This window comes from Tiliqua scincoides, chromosome 3, assembly GCF_035046505.1.
Source record: "Tiliqua scincoides isolate rTilSci1 chromosome 3, rTilSci1.hap2, whole genome shotgun sequence".
NCBI classification, from domain to species: Eukaryota; Metazoa; Chordata; class Lepidosauria; order Squamata; family Scincidae; genus Tiliqua; species Tiliqua scincoides.
The window spans coordinates 2149646-2175284 of NC_089823.1; the positions used below are offsets into that span (position 1 = coordinate 2149646).

The 25639-nt window shown below is 51.1% G+C and overlaps 1 protein-coding gene across 3 annotated transcripts in view; it reads left to right on the forward strand.

Annotated features, from left to right (window-relative positions):
* ARAP1 (ArfGAP with RhoGAP domain, ankyrin repeat and PH domain 1) overlaps positions 1 to 25639 on the forward strand; it is a 103999-nt gene that overhangs the window by 16610 nt on the left and 61750 nt on the right. For 2 of the 3 annotated variants that reach the window (XM_066620210.1, XM_066620211.1), the window contains exons 2-3: positions 5122 to 5253; positions 20840 to 21656. In XM_066620210.1, the coding sequence (XP_066476307.1) occupies positions 20932 to 21656 (725 nt within the window). In that variant the 5' untranslated portion in view covers positions 5122 to 5253; positions 20840 to 20931. The remainder of the gene's footprint in view (positions 1 to 5121; positions 5254 to 20839; positions 21657 to 25639) is intronic. The other variant, XM_066620212.1, reaches the window with a different exon arrangement.

A 25639-nucleotide genomic window follows, 5' to 3' on the forward strand; every position in this document is an offset into this window, starting at 1 on the left:
GCAGGGAGACTGGCTGCGTGTACCCAGAGCATCCTGCAATTGCTCCGTGCAGGGCTGCTCTGTGATGGTTCTCTTCCTTTTGCGTGGCCTCTGCTGTGGAAACAGGACACAGAACTGTATCCACAGTCCATGAAACTCACAGTTCAGAATGCAGCACACAGATGGAATCAGCCTGAGTAGAAATACATAGATATACTACTTGACAGAGTGTGTCCTTTCAGTGCCCAAGGTTGTGTCTCGGGTTTGGTTCTGAACTCCAATTAAAAGGATGTCATGTAGTGGGGCTGGGAAGGGGTGCCTGCCAGGGAGCTTGGAGGGTTGTGTGAGCAGAGGTCTGACTTTTCCTATGCTCCTGTGGTGATTGGGGAGGGGCGGGAGGGGCAGGAGGCGGATCCATGATGCTAGTGTCTCCCTCCTTTCCTCAGTGCCCAAACCAGTCTACAACGCCACAGGCAGAGAGAGATCCTCCAACAGGGAGGCGGAGAATTCTCCCCAAGCCTGAACAGTGACCCAGGGTTGAGGGAGGGTGGGGGAGAGCCTTGACTGGGTTCAACCAAGTGCAGGCAGGTGAAGAGTCCAAATGGAGAGAGAGCTTGTAAAAAGTACAGGGGGAGGTGGAGAGGTTTGCATAAAACAAGGAGGGTTGGGAAATTGTTTGGGTGTTGGCAGTGCAGAAGTGCTGATCTTAACCTAATACAAGCAGGCAGTTACAGGCAAACTTAAAGCAAAACAGTTCCGCTTGCATGTCCAGATCTCACCGGCCCCCCTCAGCATTTACTAAGAGCCTAGGCATTAGACTTCTCTAGCCCCCAGAAAGGCAGGTTAGACCTTGACCCTACGTGGGTACTTTCTCTCTGAGCCAAGCTGTAAGTTCCCTGAGCATCCTTGGGCAGGACTTGAAGAAACTGAGGTTATGTGACGACATTGTCCCATCCTGTTGGATGTTTTATGACTGTCTGGGCATCCCTGCCCACCCTCTGACCTGGTCAGGTGGACTTGGATGCCAATTCCAGCAGGTGGAGTAGCTGGAAGGCTCATCATTCTTAGGGACACCAGACAAAGACGAAGCGAAACCCACAAGACAGCCTGTCTGCTTGGGGTGCCATCTCTGGAAAGCATCTTTTCTACTGAAATTTCTGCTGACATTTTCCTTAAGGGAATCCTGAGGGGGAAAGAGAGGATCGAGGAGAGCTCATTGTGCCAAAGCAGAAGAATGGCAGCCGAGGGTTCACATAACAAGGGTGTCCATCAGCTTCTGTGTTTGCCACGCAAGGCTTGATCAATGAGCATTGCGACCCCCCTCCCCGAGGGTACACTGCACATGGGCATCTTTCAGACCTGGAGTACAGAATTGGCCCCTTGCAGAGCCAGTTGCAGCCTCTCCTGTGGCCTATGCCCCAGGACCTCTCTGCTCCCTGTGCCCTCCAGGCTGCCATTTCCCAAAAGGCAGGCTCCCCCGGGACTCTCCTTTGTCAGTGTGTGTTGGAAGCAGTTAAAGGTGCACAAGCAGGCATGAAGGAGCATGGGCTGACCCTGCTCAGTCCCAGTTAAATTTCCGAGGAGGAAAAAGATGGGGGAGCTGCTCTATAGTGTGTGTGTGTGTGGGGGGGGGGGGGAGCGCTGTGATAGTAGTAGGAAACGACAGCCCTGTTTTTGTGAGGAGTTCCTGGAAGGAAAGTGAGGGGCCAAACAAGGAGTGGATGAGCATGTGTCGGAAACAGAGCGTGCATGTCCTTTGGTGGTAGTTAGCTGGCACCAGGTCAATGGGATTTTAATCTGAGCAGAAGGCCAGTCATAACTCTGTTGATTCAGTGCTGGCAGGGGGGAGAGGGCAGTTGCTCAGTGGGGAAGGCGAAAACTTTGTGCGCTCAGAGGAAAGGCAGCATCAGGGTTAGGAGCTGTCTGCGGATGGAAAGATGTGCGACAGGGAGATGGAAGGCTTGGAAGCCAAGAATGAGGACGGGGCATCCTGGACTGGTACATGGCAGGAGATTTGGAAAGGCCTTGACTCGGCACCCAAAGAGGAGGGTAAAGAGGGTAATCTGCACCTGATCCCAGGGTCAAAAAGGGGGCCCAGAAGCCAAAGGAGGGGTCCAGAAATTTTCTCACCCAAACTCACTGACTGTGTGGGACGCTGGGCATGCAGTAGCAACTGCTGCCATGTGCCATATCTGCTGGCCCGAGGAGTGCACACACGACATTCCTTAAAGGGAGGAAACTGGTCTCTTACAGTAGCTCTTTGGCTTGTGAATCCACTTACCCTGAAGGAGTGCACCGGAGCTTGGGCCACTGCTGCAGGACTACAGCTGTTGCAGAAGTCAGTTTTGGTGCACACAGGACACTTCCATTCTAGGGGGAGCCGAAATATGATGATGCTGATTTTCTGCAAAAATTTTCTATGTTTCAAAGATTTTGGAGAAGAGTGAGTTTGGTTTTCTGTATTACTGTATCTAGCTGCCGGCACTGTGCAGGCGGGAAGACCTGGGTTCTGCATTGGGAAGCCCAGTAGACCTGGACTCCAAAGACTTTCCTGGCTGTCACCACTTTCCCTCTGCCTTATTTTGCCCCCTCCCCACCCTTGTTCTGTCCACCCTCTCGTCACCCTCCCCTGCTCGGTTTCACCCCTCCCCACACCTTTGAGAAGGGACCCAAAAGAAAATTTGTAAAGCTTGATAAAATTCCTCTCAGAGGCCCTGCCGTGACTGCTACTACTTGGGGTGGCTGTCAGTGACTTTGAAAAATAAGGTTTTTTGTGACTTGTAAACTGTCTTCAGCTGCTGGAAGGCAGGGTAGAAAAAGGAAGGAAAGTGAACACACTGGGAAACAGAGGAGGGTGTTGCTTGTAGCTGCTGCTGGGCTGCTTGGGGTGAGATGAGCGGGTCTGGGGTGGATTCAAACACGGCTCCTGCAGACTGCATTGCCGATGGAGCCTTCTCAGCTGCAAAGCTGTAGCAGAAAAAGCAGGAACGTGATGAGGTTCTTCCTCAAGATGTGGTTTTGCAAAAATGCAACTTCAGTTAAACGGTGTTATTTCTGTGTGGGCTCTATAAATAGGTCTGCTTTCTTTATTTTTCCATTTTTATCCTGCCTTTTAGTAAAAGTTACTATTATTTGAGATAAAGTATAGAAACACCAAAACAATGTAAAAACCAAATGGCAAAAAATATCAGAGCCAGCCAAACAACTCAAAACTCGAGCAGTGGTCCCAAGCTACCCCCAAAACCCTGGTATCTTTAAAGAATTTTTTGGAAATGGAGAGGGGGCATCATGAACCCCAGTGGTAGGGAGTTCTCCAGGCATGGCAACCCCAAGCAGTGACTCATGCAGAGAGACCAAAGGGAGCCTCCTCTGAGTTTCTCTGTGGCCCAAATCCTAACCAACTTTCCAGCGCTGGCATAGCTGTGCCAATGGGATGTGTGCTGCATCCTGCAGTTGGGGGGCAGTCATGGAGGCCTCCTCAAGGTAAGACAGTGTTTCTTCCCTTACCTCAGAGCTGCATTGCCCTTATGTCAGTGCTGGAAAGTGGGTTAGGATTGCGCCGTGTCTCTACTCTGGGGGTGACTGAATGATCCAGAGGCAAAGACATGGCAGGCCACTTTCCCTCAATGAGGACTGTGGGAAAGAGGCAAATTCTGAGCTGCTGCTCAGGCAGCGACGTGATGGACAGCTTCCTCTGTTCTCCAAGCCTGAAGAACCTCCAAGATTTAGCACGCCGTTTGGAAATTGCTGGGGAGGGCTCATATCTCTGTGGTAGAACACCTGCTTTGCTTACTGGAGCTGCCTCATATAACCCTGTTGGCCTTTCCAGGTAGGTCTGGGAAAGAGAGACTTCAGCCCCAAACCCTCGAGAGCTGCTGGCAGTCAGTGCTGACCATCCTGACTGAGAGAGACTAGGGCCTGACTCACTGGAGGGCAGCTGTCGCTTGCTCCTAACTACAAGGGGAAAAAAGAAATAGTTGTGTTCTGTAAAAACCAATTATCAAGCACGTCATTTATTTGCATGGCCTCTTTTGCCTGCATCCTTAGGCCATGTCTGTGCTTTCTGTTGTTTCTGCCCCAGTTCCCAAGGCTTCAAGCCCAATCCTGGGCTTCTTCATAGAACTACATTTCCCAGAGTTTCTCTGCACACCGGTTCTTCTGGCTGTCTGTGTGTAGTCAGGGCTACACAAGCCAGGGCTGGCCCAAGAACTCCTGACACCTGAGGCTGCAGTCCAGATGCTGCCCCCCCCCCCCGACCCTGCTATTCCTGCTCTCCACTGTTCTAGCTCAGCCTCTCTACATTTCCTCTTCCTTTTCTAGTCCAGGGAGTGGAGGGAGATATTGGGGCAGTGGAGGCAAGCAGGCAGGCAGAGATGGTTGCCCCCCCACTAGTCTGCTGCCTGAGGCAACCACTTCAGTTGGCCTCATGGATGGGCCGGCCCAGCTAGAAGGGCAGCCTTTGGAACTTGTGGCAGAATTCAGCTTCCTGACTATCTCCACTTTCATTTGTTTTGACAAAGGGTGGCTCAGTATTTCTTGCAGCTGTAAAATTAGACCAGGAAGTTCACGGGGTATGTGGAGGCCACTAATGGAATCTCAGAGACGAGTCTGAGCCCAGGTTCTCTGGGTGAGGATTTAGCGCCCTGCATGCCTCCTGGAGATAAATTGAAGCTGCCTCCTACAAAGGGAAAAGAAAAGCAAACAAACGGGGATGTCTGGACAGGTATGCTCTTCAGTGAGAGATGTTGGGAGACACCATCCAGGCGCTGTCTGATGTGTGAAACCGCTCTTAGGTTTGGGCAGAAGGAAAGCAAGGGCATGTTGGTTAGCAGAAAGTTCCCCAGCTCAAGACTCCTTCCTGCTGGCTTGTGCCCCAAAGCCTTAACAGGGGCTGACTGAGGTCACTCGGGTTACTGTTTAATGGTTGTTCCCTCTGCCCTCTTCTCTGTCCTCACAACTGATTCAGCTGTTTCCTAGGGGTCTGGTTTGTTTATTTGGTAAATCATTACATGGGTCTTCTGTGTCTTGTGGGCTTTAAGTGTCCAATGCTGATATATCAACCTTCCGGCTAAGAAACAGAGCTCCTGGCAAGACACTTTCTGCTTAATCTGTCATCTTGTGTGGGTCTCTCTCTCTCTCCAGTTCCTCATCTGCGGTTTCAGCAATCGGAAAGGTCTCGTAAGCAGAAACTCCCTTAGCTGCGAGCAGAAGCACCAGATTCTTGACAAAAGGGGACGGGGTCCTGCCGCTCCACAAAGGAGGCCAAGCTGAGAGGTCAGTTCTACATGTTTTGCGGTTTTGAAAGGATCTATTTTGGTAGCCAAACGGGTTTGGGTCTGTGGTGTGAAGACAGCAGAGTGTGGGCTGTGTGAAGCCTTCCTTTAATGTAGGGCTTTCCTGCTGGTGATTCCCTGACAGCACACCCCTGTGTCAGTTGGCTTGAAAGTAGGTCCCCCTGTATTCAGTGGGACTTGGGAGACAGGCTTAATCTAAACATGCGTAAAAGGGATCGGGTGACGGCCAAGACTCCGGTCTGCAGAGTTCAGAGTTGTGTTGCTTTGGGTACCTTTGCAGGGGACACCCTGGGACTTCTCTTCTGGAGCCTCTGTTCTGCCTGGTCAAAGCCCTTCTGAAATGTGGCTCCTCTTGCACTGTCTTTGCTCTATTTGAACTTCCTCTGCTGCCCAGGGAGGAATCTTTGAATGGGCCTCAACATTTGGCATGCTGTAGTTGGAGCTCTGAGTTTTGGCTGTGAAGAGTTTGTCCCCTTGAAAGATCTGGTCTGAACTCGCAGCTGGGAGACCTTGCTGGGGACTGCTGCACATAGGAATTAGATGCTGGGGTGTGATGAGCAGGATTCTGCAAACACTGGCATTGGGGTTGTGAACTGTGGAGGCTCAGGGTGCCTGGCTGGGTCTCGGGTTCAATCTCTGACTTCTCAGCTTCAAGCAATGATCTTGGGGAGTGGGCAGCAAAGACCTTGGAGCGCTGCTGTGAGTCTGTGGTAGGCAGTTCTGGGCTGGATAGATGGAACAAGGTGGCTTCATATACTCCTGTCTTCTCAGAAGTGAAATTGCTTTTCTGTTTCTGTGTTGGGGGTATATTTTTCTTTTTCTGTGTAGCGTGTGGGTTCTTGCCTGCACCATCTGGCATCTTGCAGCACCCTGTGCTGCGAAGGACTGTGTGGGCTGATGCACGGAGGTGGCTGTCGAGCAGGGTTCCCAATCCTTGTTTCTTTTTGTGTCTTTAACTCGTGCACAGCAGGCAGAATTTCAGCTGGTGAAACGTTCCCTCCAGTGCTAGAGACTGGGCTGGTCATGTGTTTGTGGAGGGCACAGGAGCCCTGTTAGAACAAAACGTAGGCATGCTGTGTGGGCTGCTTGCCTGGGGGTTGGACTAGATGGGCACCGGGTTTCTTTCTTGAGTTTGCTGTTTCAGCCATGGAACGAAATAATGCAAGGAGAGGGAGAGAAGCTCGGTGTGTGTGCATGCTCCTCTGTGCTTTAAAGAGAAGGCAGTATGAGGCAACAAGTAAATGACAGATCAGGGAGTTGGGATATCCTGTTTTTTTTGCATGACTCACCCCTGTAACGGGTAGAAACACTTCCCTCTTTCTGGCCCTTGGTTTCGCCATTTCTGAAGCCAATGAAGTAATTGCTCCCCACATCCCCCATCTTTTAAAGGCTGAATGGGTTATTGTCAGAGACAGAAGGAGATCTGCAATGATCATAAGAACAGCCCCGCTGGATCAGGCCATAGGCCCATCTAGTCCAGCTTTTCAGTCCAGCTCACAGTGGCCCACCAAATCCTTCATGTTTCCCTTTATTCTCCCACTCCCAAAGTGGTTAACATCTTCACTCCTGATTCTGTATCTGACTTTGGGTAGGTCAGGGTGGGTCCTGACAGGAGGCTGAAGTCTAGCAGTCCAATCATGCCCTTTTCCTGCCTCCTCCCCACTGCTAGTGTGGCTGCTCCAAAAACTGGCTCACTCCTCCAGCAGAAGGAGGGGGCAGGCCTGCAGCCTTCAGCAGAGAAAGGGGATTTAAATCCCTTACCTCCTGCTCTGCAATGGGTCTCCTTGGAGCTGTGCTAGCAATTTCATTAGACTGAGGAGAGAAAGGGAACAGGAGACTGCTGCTGGATGGGACAGGATATGGCAAGTGCCGTCGCCACTGGATCCATCCCCTCCCAGAATCTCCCTGCCCCGTTACACCCTCTACTCACCCAGTTCTGCCCTCCCCACCGTTGTCACTGGCTTAGTTCTCTGGCGGGCTGTGGGAGAGCCAGTGATGTGCACAGGAAGGCTTCCAGTTGGCATCCTGGCAGCACCCTGCTGGAAAGTGTTTTACAGCACATTTGCAGCAGTTGCCACTGGTGGAATGTGCGTTACGCTGGTGGTGAGACCCAAAAGAAGTGGTCTGTAAGTTTTCCAGGGGAGCATTTTCAGGAAGGCTGCTTGCTGTGTCCTCCAATCAGCCATCTAAATGCTGCTTCTCCTGGACAGAATTCAGAAAATGCAGGCCAGAGAGTGTTGGAAAGGCCACTTGGAAAGGTGCTGTGTGCCCTTGTCCCTTAAAGGAGCGGTGGCTGAGAAAGGCACTCCCCTCCATGACTCTGTGTGCCCAGGTCACTTGTGCTCCGTCAGTACTTCTGGCTAATGTGCAAACTGTGATACTTGAAGGGGCTGCATGAATCCGAGTGAAGAGGTGGAAATAGGCGGGAAGTGGCAGGGTATTTTTTGTGGGCATGTGTACACAGGTGCTCCCTTCTAAATAATGAAGAGTTGGAACGCCATCAGATCTGTTGCGTTCATAACTCTGTCAGTTTTAAGGTGCCAGAGATCAGTCCTTTGCTTTTGCTGCAACAGACAAACACAGCAGCCCTCCTGGACTTTTCCCAGCAGTGGATCATTCCAAGTGCAGACCCATTTGTGACAGAAACTCCCCTCCATTTATTTATGACTTTTTGCTAACTTTTCAGCTTAAGAAATGCCACTTGCATGGAGCCCTGGGGGACACAACAGCACATAAATCTGATGAAATAAAACGGGGAAAGACAGAGAAACAAGCTCTGAGAAGAAAAGTGAGGGGTTGGCTTCATCCCTGCCACACCACCAATGTCTTTGTGGCATGGCCTGGGGAGTCAGTTGCCTGAGGAAGCCACATGGGTCAGTGTCATCATATGCACCCAGGGGTGGTGGTAGCAGACTTCAATCATGCAGGTTGGCCAGGGCAGGAAGGGCTCTGTCAGGACAGGGTTGCTGACTTGGCAGAACATGCCAGGGCTGGTCCTACCAACTGGCTGGGCTGGATCTTTTTCAGTTGCTCCTTAGCTTTGTTTTCTTTAAATTAGCCTAGTGGTTTGTAAGTGTGTTGTATGTGCATTTCTCCTTAAAGGAACTGCTGAGGAAGTCTGTCTTTTTTTGGGCTGTCTCTACTCATTCATAGCAGCCTGTCTGGGTGGCAGAAATTCCTCCCTCCTGCAAAGGTCCTCTTGGATTCCCTGGTGGGCAACAGCTGAAGGTGCAGGTCTTCTACCAGGAGCAAAAGGGGCAGTCCCAGGAGGCTTTTTTCTTTTGAATGAGGCCTGGCATGCAGATTGGCCCTTTAGCCACACTGTACCTGTGAATAATTGTATTGTATTGGCAACCTTCAGTCTCGAAAGACTATGGTATCGCGCTCTGAAAGGTGGTTCTGGCACAGCGTCTAGTGTGGCTGAAAAGGCCGATTCGGGAGTGACAATCCCTTCCACACCGGGAGCAAGTGCAGTCTGTCCCTGGTCTGTCTCCCTGGCTATGGGCCTTCCTTCTTTGCCTCTTAGCCTCAGTCTGTTGGCCAAGTGTCTCTTCAAACTGGGGAAGACAATGCTGCACAGCCTGCCTCCAAGCGGGCCGCTCAGAGGCCAGGGTTTCCCACTTGTTGAGGTCCACTCCTAAGTCCTTCAGATCCCTCTTGCAGATGTCCTTGTATCGCAGCTGTGGTCTACCTGTAGGGGGCTTTCCTTGCACGAGTTCTCCACAGAGGAGATCCTTTGGGATCCGGCCATCATCCATTCTCACGACATGACCGAGCCAACGCAGGCGTCTCTGTTTCAGTAGTGCATACATGCTAGGGATTCCAGCACGTTCCAGGACTGTGTTGTTTGGAACTTTGTCCTGCCAGGTGATGCCGAGAATGCGTCGGAGGCAGCACATGTGGAAAGCGTTCAGTTTCCTCTCCTGTTGTGAGCGAAGAGTCCGTGACTCGTTGCAGTACAGAAGTGTACTCAGGACACAAGCTCTGTAGACCTGGATCTTGGTATGTTCCGTCAGCTTCTTGTTGGACCAGACTCTCTTGGTGAGTCTGGAAAACGTGGTAGCTGCTTTACCGATGCGCTTGTTTAGCTTGGTATCGAGAGAAAGAGTGTCAGAGATCGTTGAGCCAAGGTACACAAAGTCATGGACAACCTCCAGTTCATGCGCAGAGATTGTAATGCAGGGAGGTGAGTCCACATCCTGAACCATGACCATAATAATAATAATAATAATACACTTTATTTATACCCCGCCCTTCTCCCCAAGGGGACCCAGGGCGGCTGAAGAAGTGGGTGAGGTGATGCTGCTTTGCCCGCACAGGTTTCCAAGCCCCTTCGTGTTTTAAATGGAAGATGGGTCTATGTGGAATTGGCTGCATACATGAGCACCACCCTGCTGTCTCACTGTGCATAGAATATTTGCTGAGAGCAAATGTGATGAAAGACCCTGGCAGGTGTGGCCCCCCAAGATATGGCTGATGGTGATGGATGCGTTCATACCCCAGGCAGAGTTTAATCTGAGCCTCAGACAGTTCCAGACAGTTCAGTGCTCATACAGCCCTGGCACATACGGTATAAAAAGGAGGAAGCGTGCCTCTGATCATGTGCAGATCAGAGGACACACCAGGACTGGCTGGTGTGTGCTCACCACTGAGTGATCACGTTGTATTCCTACACATCTGGGACAAAGGGAAAGGAGTTCTGTTCAGTATTGGACCAGCACACATAGGAGTTAAAGCAGGTGTAGATCCAAGGAGTCCCACAGTGGTGAAGGAGGCTTTCCCCGGAGTAAGTGAACAAAAGTTCACCTACCCAAAGAACACCTTTCCAACAAGGATGTGTGAGCAGGGGAGACAAGCCTCACCTGTCATACTCCAAGGAAAATAGCCTCGGCCTCCTCGGGAGGTGCGCGCTCCACCCACTTTCTGAGGGGAGGCTGAGCTTTCATCTCCTGCAGCTCGAGTTTCTTCAGTAGGGCCCCGTGTTGAAGTTGAGCATGTGCCTCTTTTTGGAGCCCCACAAACCTCCTTGTATTGGGGGCATCAAACTCTCTGCTGAATCCTGACCTGGGTTTGGCCTCCCCGACCCGTCCCTGCCACCTGCCCTGAACTCCGTTTAGTAGCAGCTGTCTGCTCTGCAACCTGGGCTGTTGCTGGCTCTGCAAGCACAGCAACATCCCACGTCTCTCTCCAGAACTTTATTTGAAAACTCTTCTGCCACAATAAGGCCCAATTCCTTCCTCAAGGTATGCCTGTGTATCCCCATGTACGCTGGCACGACAGCCCCACCAGTGGAGAAGGCTGCCCACTGGTGCAGCGTCAGGAAAACACTGCCCAGATGCAGCTTGGAAGTCACTTGGATGGACTATGGGCATCGCGTTGGCGTCCCTGAGATGTCAGCGCAGTGTCTGTGTTAGTCTTTCAGATGCCACAAGACTCTGGGTTTTTCCCTCCTTGAACAGGCTTTTGGAAACAGTGGAAGTCACAAGACAAGCAAAGGTGAAACTCTGCCGGAAATGATGGACTTGTGGCGGCCGTGATTCATTCACTGCTTCCAGGACTGTCCTGGGTTGCTTCAGTGACACGGATGTTGTGGCTGCGCGTGAGCAAGAGAGAGTGGAGTGGAGGGGGGGTTGTGTCATCAGAAGTGGCTGGAGACGCTTGATCCCAGAGTCATGCAGCGGAGGTAGTCTGGCATCTCCCTCTGCAGCTGCTGCCCGCAGGCAACTCCCAGCTGCACTGGCTGAGGCCAGCCGGGGCTAAGGAGCTGTGTTTGGATGGGATGCCTGGATTTTACTGGAGTGGAATTTATCTCCCTTTTACTAAAACTGCAATCGAAGTGGCACCTGATTATTACCCCCTCCCCTTTCCTGAAACAGAAATACTCAAATAATAAACATCAGTGGCACACAACTGATAAAATAATAGAACAGCAGCACCAAGCAGTGAGGATTGGTGTGGATACCTCAGATGCCTGAATCAAAAAAGCTTCCAGAGGCTCTCTGAGCATGGGGAGAGGAGAAGACTGTCAGGTCTTCTCTAATTTGGTAGTGTGAGGTCCCAAGGCCCAGGGCTGCTTAGCAGTCACGTCAGTGTGCTGAACATCCCTGCTCTAGATCTGTTGCTTTTGATTGTGGTGACTTGGTAGAAAAAGCACTCCACACATGCTCAGAGGAACAGTTGACTTCTGCCCATTCTGGGCCTGAGCCACGGCATTTTTTCAACCAGGTGTTTGGACTGGCATTTTTGGGACTTTCACTAGTTCAAATTCTAGCCAAGATAATGATGATGATTTTTAGGGCAGAGTTTGATTGCTTTAATTGTGATTTTATTTCTTGTATCTGCCCCTTTGTAAACCACCTGGAGTTCCTTTGGGAAGAAGGGCGGGGTATAAATGCCTTAAATAAATAAATAAATAAATTGTAGAAGAAGAAGAACCTATATCCTGTTTTTTCAACAAACAAGTTCACAAAGTGGTTTCCGGAGCCGATGAAACGGTCCCTTGTCCCCAGAGGGCACCTGGACTGAAAAGAGGCTCTGCTGAACGGATGAAGGGGACCTGTTGCTTGCTCTGGCTGACCAGAAGAGAAGCACCAATCTGAAACACGGTCTGCATCCTTTCAGGCTGGGAGATGAGAGAAGAGAGGACAGTTAGTGCGGAGAGGAACTTCCTGGTTAGCTCAGTGGCGCTGCTGCTTCTTCTGGTAACTGCAGGCAAGGGAATGTCTCGCTGAACAACCGGGGAATTTTGCACACGAAATGGGCACTCAGGGAAAGTGAGGAACTGTCCCAGCACGATGTGATGTTGGGAAAGAGTCTGCAGCCACAAGAGTAATGACGTCCAACCGTGTGGGAACATGCGGGGATGCTTAAATTAGCATTGCTCAGCTATTTTTACCCTGCACTCTGCATAAATCTGGAGAAAAAACAGCCTGTGCTGGCACGTCTTCCAGTGCTGACCCAGTGACACTCTAGCCAGGTTAATCTGGCCTGGTTTTCTGAGCTTTCGCTCTCCTGCCCAGTCATCCCTTCTCAGACCTGGCTCTCTGTAGCAGTTGGGGGCTCATGTGTCTGCCTGAAACAGGCAACTCTTATTGCCTTTATGTAATCCTTGCTGAGTGTGCAAGCCCCTTCACGCATTGTCGTAGCTAGAGGGCGTGCAAAGCACTACGTTTTGCGGGAACCCTCACCGCAGTGTGCAAGGGGCCTCTCCCCTTCCCCTTCAGAGCCATTTCAGGTGGTGGAAGCATATGCCTCTGTTTTGCTCCCACTACTGGAATGGCTGGGAGGGGGGAGGGGCCCCTTGCATACTGCAGAAGCTCCCTGCAAAACTTAGTGCTTTGCACCCTGTCCAGGTACGTTACTGGTCCTTACAACCTTCCTGGCAAGAAAGTAAATGCGTATTATTACCCCCTCCCCATTTTGCAGCGGAGGCAGAGAAGGCCACCTTGTAAGTTGATGCCAGAGCTGAGAGGTTTAACTGGTGAAGGCCTGATTGGTAGCTCAGGCTCTTAGCCACTTACCCTACTAATGGATGGACCTGCGGTCCAATTGGACCAGCCCGTTCTTTCCCAAGTGGCTTGCTGGATGCCTCCTGGAAGCCAGTAAGCAGGGCACAGAGACCACAGCCTCTCCTGCGGTTGTTCTCTGGTGTCTGGCGCACAGTGGCTTCCGGCCTCTAGACCTGATGTGGCACGCAGAGCTACACAGGCCATGACATGTTGCCTCCCCCATGGCCATGTTGTGCAGCCTGAGTGGGCAGTCCAAGTATCCTTGTGGGGTGGTTGCTGAGATGCAGTGGCGAAGGACAGCAGTAAGACAGCTGGGGGGGGGGTGCTTCATCTTCCTGCATGCAAAAATCCTAACTGTGTGTGTGTTTTAACTGCAGAGAATTAAGATCTTGCTTGTCTCCTGAAGCAGAACAGCCACCGGATTCCTTTCTCACTTCCGCCAGCTGAGAAGGTGACTGTGAAGTTGCACCTGATTTGTCTGGTATGGTAGTTTAAAGGGCCTCCAGTGTTCCTCGAGGTGTTGGGTGGGGTGGGGATTTTTTTTTTTTTGCATAGAAATTTAAGCTGCTACAAAACTCAGTGGCCAAAAATGGGAACTTTTTTAAGAGTGTCTCTCTGTTGTACCAGCCCTACTGGCTTCTAGTGTGTGTTTCCCTGCCCAGTTTCATGCACTGATCTCCTTTCAGCTACTGAATGACTTGGGACAGGGTGCTCAGGCATCTGTCCCTTGAGCATCAGGTGAAAGATTCGTGGAAACACAGGAGTGGGCCCTTGCTGTTGTCATGGCCAGGCTGTGGAACTCCCTGCACCTGAAGATTTGCCTGATCTCCTCCTTTTAGACGTTGAGTAGAAACATATCTGTTCCAGCAGGACTCTGACCTGCCTGACCTGTCAGCTGCTCTCTCTCTGGTTTTCTGAAGATATTTTTAAAAAATCAGAGGCACTGTCTGTGTGTTGTTGATTTATGGGACTGTTTCTGAACTGGTTAGATGCTGGATCAGGCATGTGGCTGGTCAGGTCACACAGGGAATGCTGAGGCTGGATTGTGACCCTTGTTCCCTCTTCAGCTGCAGGAGGTGCTGTGGAGGCAGCCGTTGTTTCTGAAACTGAGCTCAAGATACCCGTTTCCTGGTATAAGACACGTTCAGGTCCAAAGGTCACGCTGGAGAGACCAGAATGGCATTTTGTACCAAAAGCTCTTTGTAACCTGAAATTGGCTTATTCCAGTAAACACAAAACAAGTGGTTGGGTTACATTTGTGGTGTGTGTGCGGAGGGTGGGTGGACACTGGTGAAGTGTTGTGGGTTTGTGAAAGAGTGTGCTACTTTGCCAGCCATTGTGTGTGAGTCAGAGGAGTGTGACTCTGAGGAAGAGCCTGTTTTACATACCCTATTTATAGCCACAGGAAACTCCTCTAGCACTCATTCAAGGGGCCTTGGGCAGTGGAGCTTTCCCGGGCTGGTGGTTGAGCAACATTTGGCAACGACATCGCTCATGGGAGGCGAGAGGGGGAAGTGACAAAGGAGTGCATGGCCGTCTGCCTGGTGCTGATCTTCCTTCATTCTTGCCCTGGGGCACGCCCCCCCACCTCCCTGGAGCTTTGGAGTTCTACTTCTCAGCACAGAGACCAGAGATGCGCCTGCAAATGAAGCACAGGACTGGAGAGTGGAAGGAAGGAGGACTTAGGAGAATGGCCCACCACGTGTAGACTGGTAGGCTGTGGGAGGGGCTCATGGGGTAAGCAGAAGAAGATCTCTTTAGGCCCTCGCTGTGGTGGATGGGCAGGCCTGGGAGGTGGAGAGGAGCATGGCTCAAGAACAGGAGCTGACTTGAGGGCTGGAGAGGAGTCATGGCTCCATGGGAGCTCTGCCTCCAGAATGTGGCCCTGGTTCCATCCAGGCATTTCTGAGGGAGCTGCCCAGGAAGCAGCTGGTTGGGAGAGGCGGCTGGAGTGAGAGCCCTGCGGGCAGATGAAGCAAGAGGACTAGTGGCTTTGGGGGGTTGCGTCCTGCAAGGGGAATGTTGGCCTGGCCCCCTGTCATTGGTCAGGGAATGGGGCAGCTGCAGGGAGCTTGCTCTCCCCTCCCTGCCTGGAAGAGACTGGCTCCAGCTGCCAGTTGTCCAACGGCTGCAGAAACATGTGGGAGCAGACTGTGGCGCGGCCATTGACTGGGGAGGAAGATGCTGCTGGGGGTTTCGTGTTGCCGCTGTGGGAATTAATCCTGGAATCTTGAAAAGCAGGAAATCAGTCATTTAATCCATCAGTCCCTTGATTGGTGTTTTTGGTTTGCAGCAATGGTGGGGAGGAGATGACCAGTGCCTGGCAAGTAGGCCTTTGCTCACCCTGTCCGAGCACCAAAGAGTGGGTGTCCCCTTTCAGACAGGAAGGGGAAGTGGAGGCTTGTTTCTGTCCGTCCCTCCATATTACTTTTGGCAGCCTTTGCAAGCTGTTTTCTTTCTTCTGCCTAAAAGAAGCCAAACGAGCCTGTTGTAAGGAAAGAGAAGGAAATATGGGGGAGGGGGCTGGAAAGAGGGCGGAGGGCACATGCAGAGGGGCAGGGGGCAGCCTCATGGTTGCTTGAAATGGTGGACTGGATTCAGGACTGAGCAGCATGTTTCCAGGGCCTGTGGGGCTCCTTGCAAGATGTGTTGGTGGGACGTCAGTGTGGACATGCAAAACTGCCCTGTCCCTGGATAAGAACATAAGAACATCCCCACTGGATCAGGCCATAGGCCCATCTAGTCCAGCCTCCTGTATCTCACAGCGGCCCACCAAATGCCCCAGGGAGCACACCAGGTAACAAGAGACCTACAAGGCCTCCTGGGAATTGTAGTTAAGAACATAAGAACAGCCCCACTGGATCAGGCCATAGGCCCATCTAGTCCAGCTTCCTGCATCTCACAGCGGCCCACCAAATGCCCCAGGGAGCACACCAGATAACAAGAAGACCTGCAAGGCTTCCTGGGAATTGTAGTTAAGAACATAAGAACAGCCCCACTGGATCAGGCCATAGGCCCATCTAGTCCAGCTTCCTGCATCTCACAGCGGCCCACCAAATGCCCCAGGGAGCACACCAGATAACAAGAAGACCTACAAGGCCTCCTGGGAATTGTAGTTAAGAACATAAGAACAGCCCCGCTGGATCAGGCCAAAGGCCCATCTAGTCCAGCTTCCGGTATCTCACAGCGGCCCACCAAATGCCCCAGGGAGCACACCAGATAACAAGAAGACCTGCAAGGCCTCCTGGGAATTGTAGTTAAGAACATAAGAACAGCCCCACTGGATCAGGCCAAAGGCCCATCTAGTCCAGCTTCCTGCATCTCACAGCGGCCCACCAAATGCCCCAGGGAGCACACCAGATAACAAGAAGACCTGCAAGGCCTCCTGGGAATTGTAGTTAAGAACATAAGAACAGCCCCACTGGATCAGGCCATAGGCCCATCTAGTCCAGCTTCCTGCATCTCACAGCGGCCCACCAAATGCCCCAGGGAGCACACCAGATAACAAGAAGACCTGCAAGGCTTCCTGGGAATTGTAGTTAAGAACATAAGAACAGCCCCACTGGATCAGGCCATAGGCCCATCTAGTCCAGCTTCCTGCATCTCACAGCGGCCCACCAAATGCCCCAGGGAGCACACCAGATAACAAGAAGACCTACAAGGCCTCCTGGGAATTGTAGTTAAGAACATAAGAACAGCCCCGCTGGATCAGGCCAAAGGCCCATCTAGTCCAGCTTCCGGTATCTCACAGCGGCCCACCAAATGCCCCAGGGAGCACACCAGATAACAAGAAGACCTGCAAGGCCTCCTGGGAATTGTAGTTAAGAACATAAGAACAGCCCCGCTGGATCAGGCCAAAGGCCCATCTAGTCCAGCTTCCGGTATCTCACAGCGGCCCACCAAATGCCCCAGGGAGCACACCAAATAACAAGAGACCTCGTCCTGGTGCCCTCCCTTGCATCTGAAATAGCCCATTTCTATGATCAGGAGGTTGTACATACACATCATGGCTTGTACCCCGTAATGGATTTTTCCTCCAGAAACTTGTCCAATCCCCTTTTAAAGGCGCCCAGGCCAGACGCCAGCACCACACCTCAGTCGGTAACATCTGCTCAGACCAACAGTAGTCCTTACTGGGTCTTGAACCAATGGACGTTCTTGCCTTGGAAATGGTGGTACTGCCCAGGGGTTAAGGCAGGAAACTTCCTCACCCCAAGCAGGGCTCGTCCCCTGTGCCGAGGTCATCCCTTTGCTCTCCATTCCCCCGGTGCTGGCAGCAGACCTCCTGCTTCCACTCTCCTCGGTGACACTCATCCATGAGGGAGGATTGTGTGTGTGTACCTGCAGGGTGCCAGGCACACTCCCAAGTCCAGAGCTTGGCTTAGCCGGCCTGAGCAAGTCCCCTCGCCCAGGGCGCTCTGCTGCCTGCAGGGCTTCCCATCAGGGCCTGCACTTCTCTGGCACTGTTGCGGGTCCCCCAGCACAAGACCCTTCAGAAGTAAACAGCACTCTGAGGCAAAACCAAAGTGGCACCCAAGGGCGAGAGAAGCCAAAGGGGTGGAATGTGGGCAGACATGTTGGGAATGTGAGTGGGAACTCCAAGCCATTGTCCTCTGCATCCAGAGGGAATTATAGTGTGTGTGTGTTTGGTGGGGGGGATGACAGCTAATCTGCTGGAGGAGGTAAGTCCTCTCTTGAAAGTGGTTTGAAGGAGGTTCTGCTTCCTGGGGGGGGGGGGGCACAGCACACACACTTTTCTTTTGTTGTGCTCTTGTATGAGTAGCTCTCCACCGGGAGCAGTAAAACCCAGATCTGGAGGTTGCCAGTTCTGGGGTGGTGGTGGTGTCTTTGCTCAATGGCAGAGCCACTGGTGTGCTTGCAGGGGGTTCTTGGCTTAGACCCCAGAAGCATCTCCAGCTCAAATGGTGAAAGGCTCTCGCCTGAACCTCTGGAGATCTGTTGCCATTCAGTGTGTCCAGCACAGAACTAGATGATCCAGAAATGGCAGCAGCATTATCTGTTCACAGTCAGCCCCTACACACCTTTGAGGACTTTTTGGTCACTTGAAACTCTGGCCAATGGCCTTAAAGGAACGCAGGCTGCGGACACTTCCTCCTTCTCATCTTCAGCCAAAAACATCTGCAGGTGAGGATGAGTTGGGCTGAACATCCTGTCTGGGTTCAGGTATCTAATTTTTAAGAAATAGTTGGAAGTCCTGCCTGAAGAGAAGTTCAGTGTAACTCAAAAGCTTGCTTGCTGCATTAGGAATACTTTTTATGTTGGCAACCTTCAGTCTCGAAAGACTATGGTATCGCGCTCTGAATACTTACAGGGTTAAAAACAAATATATAGGTATCTTAAAAATTTGCTGTGAACTTTTCAACTGTGTGAGATTGTTCTTCATTCCATTTGGATTGCGCACTGTTGTTGTTGTTAATAGTATTATTATCAATAATGTAAATATGTAATATTTATATGAATTGCAGAGGTTGTTCTCTGGTGAGGCTGGTGGGTGGATGATTCTGCGGCTGGGCATGGGGGCAGACCTTTGCCCTGCACTGGCTCTGTTTTCCGTACAGCCCAATCCACTGCAACTCCCCACACAGCAATGCAGCTAGCACCAGCTGAATCCCACAGGGGAGTTTTGGCCTCTGGAGGCCTCCTTGGAGTAAGGGGACATTTGTTCCCATATCCCGTGGCAAGCCTACATCGGTCCACATTATCAGCTCAGACCTGCACCGTCTCTGTAACTGGCACAAGCCTGTGTAGATCTGGTTTTGGGGGTCAAGGCTGGGAATGGGGGTGGGATATCGGTGTGTGTGCTGCTGCTGCTGCTACCATCCCTTTCCCAGTCCTGAATGGCTTGTCACCTTTTGTGACAGCTATACAGGGCCTTATGCCCCCAAATGAGCATTCTGGCAGGTTTGGAATGTTAGATTCCTGCAGACTTCGTTGCTCCTACTGATTTTCGTATAGGTGGTGCTGGTGAATGAAATGTGTGTCTTTTAAGCTGTCCCCAAAAGCCCTACTTGTAACTGGGTTTGCAGTTTTGCTGCTGCCACGCTTCTGCCTTTGCTGCTGCAGGCTCTCTCCTGTCGGAGGGCCAGTGTGGGAGGACAATGGTTAGAATGTTGAACTTAAGCCAGAAAGGACTGGGTTCAAATCTGTGCTCAGCCATAGAGACTGCTGGGTGCCCTGAGGACAGTGACTTGCAGGGTTGCTGTTGGGCGATTGAGAGGGGCCCTCCACCCTCCACTTTTGCAAGAAGGCTGGAGGAAGAGCCACTTCCGTAGCCATTGCGAGTGGGCATGGTACAGGCAGAGAGGACTGTAGGAAAGGGGCAGGGTGAGCATGACAGTTCTGGGGGGGAGGTGGAAGGAAGCCATAATCACACTGTAACAGAGCAGAGAATGTGGGCATGTCTCTGGCGACGCCGGGCCTGGACTGTCATTCTCTTATTTCGTTGTGCTGTTTCTTATTGCAGATACTGTGGCTTTCCAAAATGAAATGTTTTAATTTATGCCAGCAGAATTGCAGTAAGCAAGGTCCCCTTGATGAACGTGGCTGTTCTGTGCACGGAGGTACCTCCTCCCAGGTTTGAGAACGCTGCAATGTGTGCCACGGTCATTGGTCTCCACAATCTGGTTCAAGTCCTGTTTGGAAAATCTTGCAGGCTGTGTTGGAACATTTACTGGGACATGATACCAAAATCCAGTGTGTGCCAGTCATTGTTGTGTGGGGGGTGGTTGCATGAAATGGCCCTGGGCGTGGATCCAGCTGGCCTGGGAGAGTCTGTTGCCTGGACTGGAACATTAGGGGGCCAGAAGCTCTGTCTCCCCTCCTCCCATGTGGTGCACAACCCACTGCATGGCTCTTGGTCAGCTCTGCTCATTTCATGGTTGTGTGAATAGGAGAACTCAGGGCAGGCTGTGCCTCAAACGTTGGATCAGCCAGTCTGAATGGAGCTCCCAGACATTGACCTTGAGGGGGCTGCTTTGTTGTGCATCTGGAATAGTCTAGGAAGCTCAAAGTGCCATTTCTTGTGGTTTTGTTGAATTCTTTCAGCTTACAAACTTCTTCTGTGTTTTCAGATAGCAGAAATCACATTCTTACTCTTACGTAGCCCTTCTTTGCATATAAACTTATGGGTCTTCCATCACCCGAGTTCACTATCAGAGAAAATGATAATTATCTGTGGAATTTCCAAGGCTGCTTACAACAAAAAACAGGAGATGTAATGCATGTAGGAAAAAGTAAAGACCAGGAGGGTCAAACAGTGTAAGGAAAACCTAACAGAATTGGAAACAGCAAGCAGTTAAACCAGGGGTGCTCGATAGGTGGGTCGCGATCTACCGGTAGATCGCGAGGCAAAATGAGTAGATCGCGGAGTGCCGACCCCCCCCTTCAGGTGCCTCTGGGAGGAAACACCGGGAGTAAGGCCCATTGTACTCAATGGGGCTTACTGCCAGGTAAGTGTGGCTAGGATTGCAGCCTCACAGCCTAATCCTAGGCATGTCTACTCAGGAGTAAGTCCTGTTATACTCAGTGGGGCTCAAGGTACACCAACATACATTGTACACATAAATGTTATATGTTATGATGGCGCGAACATTGTAAATAAAACTCTGGTAGATCTCCGGGCCTTGCTGGGTTTCAAAGTAGCTCTCGAGCCAAAAAAGTGTGAGCACCCCTGAAAACACTCGCCAACAAGGGTCATTGACAGCTTGGTTAAATAAGAGTGTCTTGTCCCAAAATGTGGTGGCGTTGGTGAGTGGCCTCAGAGAGTGTCTTTCAAAACTGAGCTGCTCCTGTGGAGAGGCCCGGCCTTCAGTGGCCTATCCCTGATGGTGGCGGCACCTGGAGCAAGGCCTCTGTGGAGGCCCTTAGAGAACAAGCAGGTTCAGATGGCCACATGAGTTCCTTCATCTGCCTGAGTCATGGATTGTGTGGGGGCTCATGTGTCAAAACAAGTCTTCCTTGGATGCCGGTTGGGTGCCCCATTCGTGCAGTCAACAAATACAAATCCACTGACGAGCTTTTTTGTGCTTCCTTCCACAGTAGTGGCTGCCATTTTGGATCCTGCAAACAGAAGGAGGCAGAGCAATGAACTGAGCCCAGGCCAGTCCCCGTTGCTGGGCTCCCTCAGCGCCATGGCGGAAGGGGCGTCCCTGCCCATGGCCGAGTGGCTCCGGGCCCTGCACCTCGACCAGTACATTGAGAACTTTGAGCGGCACGAGCTCAACTGTGTTTCGGACTGCCAGCACCTGACAGACGAGGCGCTGACCCACCTGGGAGTCCTGCTGCCGGGTCACCGGAAGCGCATCCTTTCTGGGCTCCTGAAAGCCTTTACAGAGGCTCTGCCAGCCATGGAGGGCCCCAAACTGCCTCCAAGGAGGCCAGTCCCAATGAGGCGCCACATCTTTCGTGCTTCCTCAGGAACTGCTGCTTCTCCAGAGGAGCAGGAGGCCAAAAGTGACTGTGTGGCCACAGCTGGTGAGAAACAGCCACCTCAGTGGGAGTCGGAGCCCACTGCCACAGGCCTCCACCCTGTCCCGCCACCCATCCCTCCCAGAGTGGGCTGCCGCCCCCCAGTGAAGTTTTCATCCTCTGCTGTCTCCGAGGCTCCCGTGGTGCCTTCCTGTGAATCGGCCTCCCTGTTGGACTTCACTTCTCCATTGCCTTCATTGCAGCTGACTGGAGAGAGGCTGAGTCCAAACACGTCCTGCCTGGAAGAGATGGTGAAGCCTCCACTACCTCCTCTGCCTGCCAAGCGCCATCAGCCAGAGAGCAAAGCCCTCTCTCAGAGGGGCCCCCCTGTGCCCAGCCGTCCTCCCGAGCTGCCCCCCAGGGTCGGACCCCAGAAAGTGACAGCCAGGTGAGCATAATGCCATAGAGGCGTTGGGGCCAAACTCTCTCTTGAATGGGCTACTTGTTGCCAAGAATGGGGGCACAGGTTTGTGGAAAGAAGTGGCTGGTGCCGGGGCACGCTTGGATTTTTGAGCTGGGTACGAGGAGATTGGAGCAGTGTTGGGTGGAGGGATTTCAGGGGACCGCAGAGGACCCCAAAACCCCTCTGAGGGTTGAGACAAAAAGAGGCTGGAGTTGCTGTGACCACCTGTTAGTATGTGTGACTCCAGAACAGCAGTGAATCAAAAGCTGTTCTGCTCCAGTTACACCTGCATGCAGACTACTCACAATTAGTCCATGGAATTCACCGCGCAAGGAAAGAGTAAAACTGTCATTGAGGCAGCAGTAGTTGTGAAATCAGGATAAAAGAGAATGGAGTCCTCTTCCAAGCAGGAAAACATCACCCCGGGGAGCATTTTGGAACAAGCTGAGCCTGTGGGAATGGACAGGTTCTGCTTACACTGAGATGGGCCAGGCAGTTGGTGATGATCACCAGCAGGGGGCAGATGTAACACCCATTTTTTTAAAAGGAATCTGGAGGATCTGGTAAATTACTGACACTGTAATTGGCTCAACATCTTATTGAGGCAATGGTGGAAAATGTAATTAAGGGTAACATTGGGAAGAAAGGCAATTCTTGTTATAGGAATAAATGGAGGGAGGTAGTTTCTCGCTCGAGGGAAGTCAGAAGTCGAGTCCTCCAAGAAACTGCACTGAGACTGGTGTTTTTTTTTCTTTTTTTAAAATTAAAATGTTTAAAAAGCTGGTCAGAGCTGTTCCTGACCACACCTGCCCTCAGAACATCCAGGCACTGCGTTGTGGACTGTAAGGCAGACAGCTTTGTGTGTTTGTGGCCAGGTACTGTAGGAGGCAGGATGTCAAACTAGAGGGACTCTTTGCCTGATCCAAGAAGATGGTTTTCTTCACAACGGGCCTGTAAGGTAGGCCAGGAGTTCTGTCTTCCATTGCAGATGTGATTGGAGGCTGAGAAACGGAGGCTTGCCTAAGGTGCAGCTGGAGTTCCTGGGCCACAGCTCACACCTTTGTCGCAATTCTTCCAAGGGAAGAGTGACGGGTATTGCAGCATTGATGGCCATTTCTGGGAAACCCCAGGTACACAGGAAAAAAAGGGAGACTTAACAGAGGCAGAGCAAGCTCTTTTGAAGCCTATTTCTGGTGTAATGCTGCCATCTAGTGTCGGACCCATTCCATTGCATCTGTTGACTCAGAATCTGAAAGAAAGTGGATTCTCTTCTGCTCAATAACCTGCACCTTCATAGCTAGCAGGAACGTCCCTGTCTAGGGTTTCCAGTGCTGCGCGAGGCCACAGGTTTATCCAGCCTGGTTGCTGCATCACCTCAAGTGATGGGAGCCACTCAGAATGATCTGAAGCAACTCCTCAAAAACAGGAAATGGACCCCTGTGGACTTCGCAAATGGGAACACCTTGTACGGGTAGGAGGGAGGAGATGGAAGTCAGAGCCTGTGCAGAGTGCAGCTGGAGCTTCAGAACCCAGGCTGCTGCTATTGATGAGGGTGGCTGGAAGACATCATAAATCCAAAGATGGCTGGTGGTCCCAGATCAGGCAGGCAAGAGTCAGACAGATGTTGTTGCAGGCAGGCTAGTGGTCAGATTCTGGCTCAGGTGAGGCAAGCCTGTGTTGCTGCTTGGTTGGGCATGTTGCTTGGACTGAGGCCTGAAGCAAATGTCATCTACAGCCCACCAGGCCCTTCTTGGTTCCCCTGGCTAAAGGGTAGCAGTCCCAGCTTTGGCTGTGACTGGATGGTGCTGCAGCTGGCCAATTCTCCCTCCAAGGGCTTCCCCTCTGCCAGAATGTTCCTGGAGCAGCTAAGGGGGCAGAAGGTGCCAGAGTCCCAGGTGACTGGTGCCAACTTTGTCTTTTTGGGGGGACTTTTAATTCATTGAATTTATGATGAGCTTATGCCCTTCCTTTTTGTTCCCAAAAAATTAACATGGCTGCTTCTAGTTACAAAGAAGACAATATAAAACTTCACTAATTATTCTAAAATTCAAGATTTAAAAAGTCGGCAGAAGACGCAGTATAAAACGGCAATAAAATACCAATCAGTGAGAAGAACAGTAAAATTTTAGAAACAGCAAAAATTTAACAAATAAGAAAAATCTGCCTTTGTCAATTAAAAGTGAATGAAACAGTTTGAACCTGATGCCTAAAACATCAGTGAGCCTGTTCCAGGTCAGCAATTGTCAACTGGAGTGCTGCGAAAGGTCCACAGCTGTGCCAGGGGAGTTTAGAGGACAGCTGTTGAAAATAGCTGAAAAACTCTTGCTGGATCTGTGGCTTGGTTTCTAGGGCAACTGCCTGTACTAATTGAATTGTCCAGCAGAGCTGGTGGAGGAAGAGGAACTGACAATGGTGTCTCTGGGGAGAGGGGTGCAGACCACACATAGTGACCCTCTTGAGGGTGTGACACCACTGTTGCCAAAATTTTGAAACTCTTTGGTATTCATGTTATGTATCATTTGATGCATAATGTAATGCAGAAGGCAATAAAGAAAAACCACATTTAAATATCTGTATTCTACCACAACTTATAGTCAAAACACCAGAAAAAGAAAACGCAATTGCCTTATATAACAAAAAGTGGATTTGCTCAACTCAGAACTGACCAATGAGACTGATTGTTCTGAGAGCCAGTGCGGTGTTGTTATGACACAGCAGGGAACCAATAAGGTTTGAATACGAGTCAGCTCTCATTCCCATGTATCAGAACTAAGGCCAGAACTCTTTTTCAGATGTGTAAGTGTCCTCAAGCTGGCCACTGGTTTTTTTGTTTGTTACTGATTTGTTAAGTAACCTGTACTGTTCTATATTTAAATAAATAAAGCTGATGGGGGTTACCTAGTGATGCCACTGCATTAAGGTTGTGTATATGATCTTGTCATTTATTCTGTATGATCTGTTATGGGAGGAAGTCCATCATGGGTGTGGTAGAAACCCTAGCGATGCATCTGGGGACAGACAATTCATTCCTACAGGCAGTTGCCCCAGAAACAGATCCGCATAGCATTGCAACCTTAATAGTATTGTTTAAAAATGTCCCTATTGTTAGCAGAGCTAAGGGAGTCTAGCTGTCTTATGCACAGCAGAGCTGAGTTTTGTTAAGAACCTGACTGCCACAAGGAAAGAACTGCAGCCCTTCTTGCGCAGGCAGAACAGGAAGACAGGGAAAAATGCCCATGTGAGGTCCAGTCAAAACAGGAGAAGGAAACCCACAGATCTTAAACCAGCAAAGAGATGGGTGACAATGCCCCCTACTGGTGGGGATTAGCTTATATATACACACTCATGGACTGTACTGGGCGGCTCTGTTCACCTGTGGTTCCTCTTCCAGCACCTGTTGCCCTTCCAGCCAGGTTGCCCATGGCAGTTTTGAGCGGAAAGAAACGAAAGATGCAGAGTAGTACAAGATACAAAGAGTGAAACGTACAGGGAATCTAACAATGAAATAATGGAATGAAAGAACATGCAGCACCCTGGGGTGAATGAAACTCAGTACGGCCTCAAGCCAGCCTGGCATGCATTGAACAAAAGCCATGGCATGGAAACCTACCAGGTCTACTCCAGGTCTGGCAGTGCAGCACAGCACAGCATGGAGGGGGCACTGGGCAGAGCCTCACAAGGGTGTCAAGGGAGCCACTTGGGGTGTAGTTAGTGGTTGCAGTACAGGATGTACATCTGGGCTTCAGGGAGGGAAGGGGGAGAGGCTGTGCGAGAGTCACACGCGTGCCCTGCTGGCACAGTTTGTGACACACTTGGTGATGCTCATCATAGCTCCCCATAGGCACAAACAGAGCATAGCAAAACCCCATTTGAGAGCCTGCAAGCTCTTCCTCTTTGCAACTCAGTCACAAGAGTAGATCATGCAGAAATTGGACCTTGCAAGATTAGAATTAGAGAGAGTAAGGCAA